The sequence below is a fragment of the Oncorhynchus kisutch genome, unplaced genomic scaffold, assembly GCF_002021735.2.
Source record: "Oncorhynchus kisutch isolate 150728-3 unplaced genomic scaffold, Okis_V2 Okis02a-Okis13b_hom, whole genome shotgun sequence".
Classification (NCBI taxonomy): domain Eukaryota; kingdom Metazoa; phylum Chordata; class Actinopteri; order Salmoniformes; family Salmonidae; genus Oncorhynchus; species Oncorhynchus kisutch.
Genome location: NW_022261979.1, coordinates 12290971 through 12299082, shown reverse-complemented (window position 1 = coordinate 12299082; position 8112 = coordinate 12290971). Strand labels below are relative to the sequence as shown.

Here is an 8112-nt window from a genome sequence, read left to right as displayed (position 1 = left end):
AAAAAATATGTTATGACGTTTCCATGTCTACTGATAAGAAATTCCATGACAACGGCCATGTCTTTCATGACAAACAACAATCACTCTTTCCATTTCAAATGAACAGTAACCTTTTACTTTTAAAGCCTGCAGGTACAGTGGAGAGAACAAGCATTTGATGTATGCAATAAAATGCTAATTATTTACTTAAAAATCATACAATGTGATTTGCTGGGATTTTTGTTTTAGATTCCGTCTCTCACAGTTGAAGTGTACCTATGATAAAAATTACAGACCTCTACATGCTTAGTAAGTCGGGAAAACCTGCAAAATCGGCAGTGTATCAAATACTTGTTCTCCCCACTGTATGTCATCCTTTAATAAGCATGTACGAGCCTTCATAACGTCTTATAACGAGACTTATACATATGTCATGTCTCTCTATGCATCCTCTCAGATGGTGCCACTGACTTGTTGAGGTTTTCCAGAGCAGCAGCGAGGTGTTTGGAGTCAAACTTGCAGGAGTAGTTCAACTCGTTGGCGATCTGTTGCCTCAGGATCTGCATCTGACCAACCTGAGGAAAAACCAACCCGTTGGTCACTTCCACACAGGGATTGAAACCCTCCCCTGGTCTCCCCGGTTGGGGGAGGAGGATATAGACCTCGGAGAAACTTCTAGAATTTTCTTTGAGTCACTTTGATCTCCCACACAGGGATTGAAACCCCCTTGGTCTCCCCGGTGGGGGGGGGGGATATAGACCTCGGAGAAACTTCTATAATTTTCTTTGATCTCCCTTTCTGTCTGTATACTGCCATTCAGCGTTTAGCTAGGAATGTGTAGAAGACAGCTCAACTTGTAATAAACCTCGAGGTGCACAGCTGAAGTCGGAAGTTTACAGACACTTAGGTTGGAGTCATTAAAGCTCGTTTTTCAACCACTCCACAAATTTCTTGTTAAACAAACTATAGTTTTGGCAAGTCGGTTAGGACATCTACTTTGTGCATGACACAAGTCATTTTTCCAACAATTGTTTACAGACAGATTATTTCACTTACAATTCACATGTATCACAATTCCAGTGGGTCAGAAGTTTAAATACATTTAGTTGACTGTGCCTTTAAACAGCTTGGAAAATGATGTCGCGGCTTTAGAAGCTTCCGATAGGCTAATTGACATAATTTAAGTCAATTGGAGGTGTACCAGTGTGTTACCACGACAGCAGGCTCTGAACTGTGTCACCCATCTATGATTATAGTCATCTAGAGATCGATCACTGAACGTGGAGGTTGTGTTGCTCATAACATTAAAGTTGGTATTGCTGAAACAGTTTACTGAAACACAGTACCTTCATGATGGACTCCAAGTACGGACCCCAGATCTTCTGTGTTTTGGCAACAGCGTTGGCATAGCCTTTACTGGCATTTGCTGACAGAAAGAAGACAAAGAAATGCAACCGTGAGTGATGATGGCCTTGGACAGTCATATCCAGAGCATAATGTTCCCTGGTCATGATCTCTGGGTCCTGTTCAGTGGGAGCCTAATGTTCCCTGGTCATAATCTCCTGTTCAGTGGGAGCCTAATGTTCCCTGGTCATAATCTCCTGTTCAGCGGGAGCCTAATGTTCCCTGGTCATCATCTCTGGGTCCTGTTCAGTGGGAGCCTAATGTTCCCTGGTCATCATCTCTGGGTCCTGTTCAGCGGGAGCCTAATGTTCCCTGGTCATCATCTCCTGTTCAGTGGGAGCCTCATGTTCCCTGGTCATCATCTCTGGGTCCTGTTTAGTGGGAGCCTAATGTTCCCTGGTCATAATCTCCTGTTCAGTGGGAGCCTAATGTTCCCTGGTCATCATCTCTGGGTCCTGTTCAGTGGGAGCCTAATGTTCCCTGGTTATCATCTCTGGGTCCTGTTCAACGGGAGCCTAATGTTCCCTGGTCATCATCTCTGGGTCCTGTTCAGCGGGAGCCTAATGTTCCCTGGTCATCATCTCTGGGTCCTGTTCAGTGGGAGCCTAATGTTCCCTGGTCATCATCTCTCGGTCCTGTTCAACTGGAGCCTAATGTTCCCTGGTCATCATCTCTGGGTCCTGTTCAGTGGGAGCCTAATGTTCCCTGGTCATCATCTCCTGTTCAGTGGGAGCCTAATGTTCCCTGGTTATCATCTCTGGGTCCTGTTCAGTGGGAGCCTAATATTCCCTGGTCATAATCTCCTGTTCAGTGGGAGCCTAATGTTCCCTGGTCATAATCTCCTGTTCAGTGGGAGCCTAATATTCCCTGGTCATAGTCTCCTGTTCAGTGGGAGCCTAATATTCCCTGGTCATCATCTCTGGGTCCTGTTCAGTGGGAGCCTAATATTCCCTGGTCATAATCTCCTGTTCAGTGGGAGCCTAATATTCCCTGGTCATAATCTCCTGTTCAGTGGGAGCCTAATGTTCCCTGGTCATCATCTCTAGGTCCTGTTCAGTGGGAGCCGAATATTCCTTGGTCATCATCTCTAGGTCCTGTTCAGTGGGAGCCTAATATTCCCTGGTCATAACGACTGAAACAGGGGAGGGACTTCCTTTGTCTCAATAAGAAGCAGTAATTTGTTGTTTTCCCACCGTGAATCATTTAAAAACTGTTTTCCATTGTATAACCTGTATAATACCTGTATAATAAACACAACCCTGGTAGGAATCCTTCCTCAGCTGTTGATACCTACCCACAATACCTTTGACGGGATTGACAGCGCTCAGCATGGCTTTAAAGACATCCACCATAGCCTTGTCTCTCAGGATGGTCTTCTGAAACACCGACAGGAAGTTCTAATGGAACCAAAACAAACCCGGTCGTGTTACGGAACCTTGAAGGGGAAGAAACTAACGAACTGCACCACTTTAATGTTTCTAAACTAAAAATCTAATCAAATTTATTTATCTAGCCCTTCGTACATCAGCTGATATCTCAAAGTGCTGTACAGAAACCCAGCCTAAAACCCCCAAAACAGCAAGCAATGCAGGTGTAGAAGCCCGGTGGCTAGGAAAAACTCCCTAGAAAGGCCAGAACCTAGAAAGAAACCTAGAGAGGAACCAGGCTATGAGGGGTGGCCAGTCCTCTTCTGGCTGTTCCGGGGGGGGGGGGGGGGGGGGTGGTGGTGGTGGTGGTGGTGGTGGTGGTTGTTGTTGTTGTTGTTGTTGTTGTCGTCGTCTCGAACAGAAAAGTGAAGCTAGGAACGACAGTATCTGTATTAAAATATAACAGCCCACTGATATTGACCTCAATATCGGGATTGATTGAAGTCAAAATGGGACAACTTGGTTAAATGAAAAGGTTAACTTGGTTAAATTAAAATAGGTTAACCTGGTTAAATGGAAAAGGTTAACCTGGTTAAATGAAAAGGTTAACCTGGTTAAATGGAAAAGGTTAACCTGGTTAAATGGAAAAGGTTAACTTGGTTAAATGAAAAGGTTAACCTGGTTAAATGAAAAGGTTAACCTGGTTAAATGAAAAGGTTAACCTGGTTAAATGAAAAGGTTAACCTGGTTAAATGGTTAACTTGGTTAAATGGAAAAGGTTAACCTGGTTAAATGAAAAGGTTAACCTGGTTAAATGGTTAACTTGGTTAAATGGAAAAGGTTAACCTGGTTAAATGGAAAAGGTTAACCTGGTTAAATGAAAAGGTTAACCTGGTTAAATGGAAAAGGTTAACCTGGTTAAATGAAAAGGTTAACCTGGTTAAATGGTTAACTTGGTTAAATGGAAAAGGTTAACCTGGTTAAATGAAAAGGTTAACCTGGTTAAATGAAAAGGTTAACCTGGTTAAATGAAAAGGTTAACCTGGTTAAATGGTTAACTTGGTTAAATGGAAAAGGTTAACCTGGTTAAATGGAAAAGGTTAACCTGGTTAAATGGAAAAGGTTAACCTGGTTAAATGGAAAAGGTTAACCTGGTTAAATGAAAAGGTTAACCTGGTTAAATGGTTAACTTTGTTAAATGGAAAAGGTTAACCTGGTTAAATGGAAAAGGTTAACCTGGTTAAATGGAAAAGGTTAACTTGGTTAAATGAAAAGGTTAACCTGGTTAAATGGTTAACCTGGTTAAATGGTTAACCTGGTTAAATGAAAAGGTTAACCTGGTTAAAAGGTTAACCTGGTTAAATGAAAAAGGTTAACCTGGTTAAATGAAAAGGTTAACCTGGTTAAATTAAAAAGGTTAACCTGGTTAAATGGAAAAGGTTAACCTGGTTAAATTAAAAGGTTAACCTGGTAAAATTAAAAAGGTTAACCTGGTTAAATGGAAAAGGATAACCTGGTTAAATTAAAAAGGTTAACCTGGTTAAATTAAAAAGGTTAACCTGGTTAAATGAAAAGGTTAACCTGGTTAAATGAAAAAGGTTAACCTGGTTAAATGAAAAAGGTTAACCTGGTTAAATGAAGGTTAAATAGTTGTTAGGACTGCGGTAGTACATTCCATAGCATCCTAACAGCGTCGTGTTGATAGGCTGGCAGGCTGGGTTTCATAACATAATGTCACGCGACCTGCAGTTCCTTGACCATCATGAAGCAGAGCAGCCTGTCCAGGCCGTTGAGGCCGAAGGTCCCCAGGGTGTCCTGTATCTCAGAGAACAGACGATTGTTGGTCACCTCCTGGTGGGTCTTCAGGTCGTACCAGGTGTTCAACTGGTCCATGTAACACGTCGCCCTGGGAAACACAGGTAACAGGTGAAGGCTTTGCATGAAGACATATTAAAACACACTGAGAAGAGAGTATACCCCCCCCTCCCAAAAAAACCCAGACATCCTCTACCATGTTACCGCCATGTTAAAGAACACCAACGCTACCTTCCATAATTAAATCTTCAAATAGCCACCCTTTGTCTTGATGACTGTTGGAAAAGCATTCCAGGTGAAACTGGTTGAGAGAATGCCAAGAGTGTTCAAAGCTGTCATCAAGGCAAAAGGTGGCTATTACATTTTTTTGTCAGGTTACTATATGTGTTATTTCATAGTGTTGATGTCTTCACTATTATTCTACAATAAAGAAATACCCTTGAATGAGTAGGTGTGTGTAGCTACAAGCTAACAGACTGATGCCACCAAGGTGACATGGAGAGAGAGAGATACCTACTTGGGGTCTGTGATACGAAGGATCTCTCTACAGAGTCGTCCGATGAAGGTGGCCGACTCATCGACCGCGGGGAACTTGGGTATGGGGATATGGGTCGACTGGTAGACACTCTGCCAATCCTGGATCTAAGAAACACAAAGAGGTGAACATTAGCCGTTTAAATAGTACGTATATTATTGAAACCAGGGCTCTCCCAACCCTGTCTCTGGAGAGCTACTCTCCTGTAGGTTTTCAATCCAACACCCCAGATGTAACTAACTGTATGTAGCCCCTCTACTGTATGTAGCCCCTCTACTGTATGTAGCCCCTCTACTGTAGAGAGCCCCTCTACTGTAGAGAGCCCCTCTACTGTAGAGAGCCCCTCTACTGTAGAGAGCCCCTCTACTGTAGAGAGCCCCTCTACTGTAGAGAGCCCCTCTACTGTAGAGAGCCCCTCTACTGTATAGAGCCCCTCTACTGTATAGAGCCCCTCTACTGTATAGAGCCCCTCTACTGTATAGAGCCCCTCTACTGTATAGAGCCCCTCTACTGTATAGAGCCCCTCTACTTATATAGCCTGTCTTCTTACTGTTGTTTTATTTCTTTACCTACCTATTGTTCACCTAATACCTTTTTTACACTATTGGTTAGAGCCTGTAAGTAAGCATTTCACTGTGAGGTCTACCTACACCTGTTGTATTCAGCATTTCACTGTAAGGTCTACTACACCTGTTGTATTCAGCATTTCACTGTGAGGTCTACTACACCTGTTGTATTCAGCATTTCACTGTGAGGTCTACTACACCTGTTGTATTCAGCATTACACTGTAAGGTCTACCTACACCTGTTGTATTCAGCATTACACTGTAAGGTCTACTACACCTGTTGTATTCAGCATTTCACTGTAAGGTCTACTACACCTGTTGTATTCAGCATTTCACTGTAAGGTCTACTACACCTGTTGTATTCAGCATTTCACTGTAAGGTCTACTACACCTGTTGTATTCAGCATTTCACTGTAAGGTCTACTACACCTGTTGTATTCAGCATTTCACTGTAAGGTCTACTACACCTGTTGTATTCAGCATTTCACTGTAAGGTCTACTACACCTGTTGTAAGGTCTACTACACCTGTTGACCCACTGAGAAAGAGGTCATGTGACTATATAAAAAGGGGATACAAGGAATCAACCAGACCCACTGAGAAAGAGGTCATGTGACCATATAAAAAGGTCAAACCTTGGTGCGTAGGAAGCTGTTACACTCCTGCTCCACGTTGTAGTTGATGATACGAGAGACCTCCTCCTGCCAGATCTTCAGGCCGTAGATGGAGACGTAATCCTGGATGTACTCAAAGGACCGGTAGAATCCGTCCATGGTGGCTGCCATCTCCTTCAGCTTCGGCATCAACTCACTGGTCTGTACCAGGTGATGAGAAATGACATTTACCAGGATTTAATATTCTGTAACACTTCATTTAATTTTTTTAATTATTTTTTTAAATACATTTTCAAGTTAGCAGACAACTTTTGTTTTGTATTCTGTCATGAATAAAACCTGAACAAACTGATACTTCAGACAGTGAAAGTTTTTGAAAGTGACGGTTAACCTTGTGCTGAATGGTACTGTGGATTTATTTTTTAAATTAACCTTTATTTAATGAGGCAAGTCAGTTAAGACTGTTCTTATTTACAATGAACAGTCTACCCCGGCCAAACCCGAGACGACGCTGGGCCAATTGTGCGCCACCTAATAGGACTCCCCATCCCAGCCGGATGTGATACAGCCCGGAATCGAACCAGGGACTGTTGTGACGCCTCTCGCACTGAGATGCAGTGCCTTAGACCACTGCGCCACTCGGGAGCCCCTCAGAACGGTTGATATTGTATTATGGTCAGATATATCTCACCTTAGCCTTGGGGTTAAAGATAAGTCCTTTGTGTAGAGCGTAGGCTACTATCTCACCTTAGCCTTGGGGTTAACGATAAGTCCTTTGTGTAGAGCGTAGGCTACTATCTCACCTTAGCCTTGGGGTTAAAGATAAGTCCTTTGTGTAGAGCGTAGGCTACTATCTCACCTTAGCCTTGGGGTTAAAGATAAGTCCTTTGTGTAGAGCGTAGGCTACTATCTCATCTTAGCCTTGGGGTTAAAGATAAGTCCTTTGTGTAGAGCGTAGGCTACTATCTCACCTTAGCCTTGGGGTTAAAGATAAGTCCTTTGTGTAGAGCGTAGGCTACTATCTCACCTTAGCCTTGGTGTTAAAGATAAGTCCTTTGTGTAGAGCGTAGGCTACTATCTCACCTTAGCCTTGGGGTTAAAGATAAGTCCTTTGTGTAGAGCGTAGGCTACTATCTCACCTTAGCCTTGGGGTTAAAGATAAGTCCTTTGTGTAGAGCGTAGGCTACTATCTCACCTTAGCCTTGGGATTAAAGATAAGTCCTTTGTGTAGAGCGTAGGCTACTATCTCACCTTAGCCTTGGGGTTAAAGATAAGTCCTTTGTGTAGAGCGTAGGCTACTATCTCACCTTAGCCTTGGGGTTAAAGATAAGTCCTTTGTGTAGAGCGTAGGCTACTATCTCACCTTAGCCTTGGGGTTAAAGATAAGTCCTTTGTGTAGAGCGTAGGCTACTATCTCACCTTAGCCTTGGGGTTAAAGATAAGTCCTTTGTGTAGAGCGTAGGCTACTCTTCTCACCAACTCCTTCCTGATACCATCTTCCAGGAGCTGCTTGGGATCCACCTGAAGAGACGCCATTAAAATAAAGACTTCTGCATTTAGACACATTTTCTCAAATATAAACATGTATTTGTTATTTATGTTACCTTTATTTAACGAGGCGAGTCAGTTAAGAACTAATTCTTATTTTCAATGACTAGGAACAGTGGGTTAACTGCCTTGTTCAGGGGAACAGTGGGGTTAACTGCCTTGTTCAGGGGGAACAGTGGGTTAATTGCCTTGTTCAGGGGGAACAGTGGGTTAACTGCCTTGTTCAGGGGAACAGTGGGTTAACTGCCTTGTTCAGGGGAACAGTGGGGTTAACTGCCTTGTTCA

The 8112-nt window shown here is 43.0% G+C and overlaps 1 protein-coding gene across 6 annotated transcripts in view; it reads right to left on the bottom strand.

The window, feature by feature from the left end:
* LOC109884526 (WASH complex subunit 5) overlaps positions 1-8112 on the bottom strand; it is a 39167-nt gene that overhangs the window by 9598 nt on the left and 21457 nt on the right. For 5 of the 6 annotated variants that reach the window (XM_031811961.1, XM_031811963.1, XM_031811962.1 and 2 more), the window contains 7 exons: positions 7699-7800; positions 6301-6480; positions 5083-5207; positions 4494-4656; positions 2678-2780; positions 1326-1405; positions 451-554 (listed from right to left, as the gene is read on the bottom strand). In XM_031811961.1, coding sequence (XP_031667821.1) covers positions 451-554; positions 1326-1405; positions 2678-2780; positions 4494-4656; positions 5083-5207; positions 6301-6480; positions 7699-7800 — 857 coding nt within the window. The remainder of the gene's footprint in view (positions 1-450; positions 555-1325; positions 1406-2677; positions 2781-4493; positions 4657-5082; positions 5208-6300; positions 6481-7698; positions 7801-8112) is intronic. The other variant, XM_031811964.1, reaches the window with a different exon arrangement.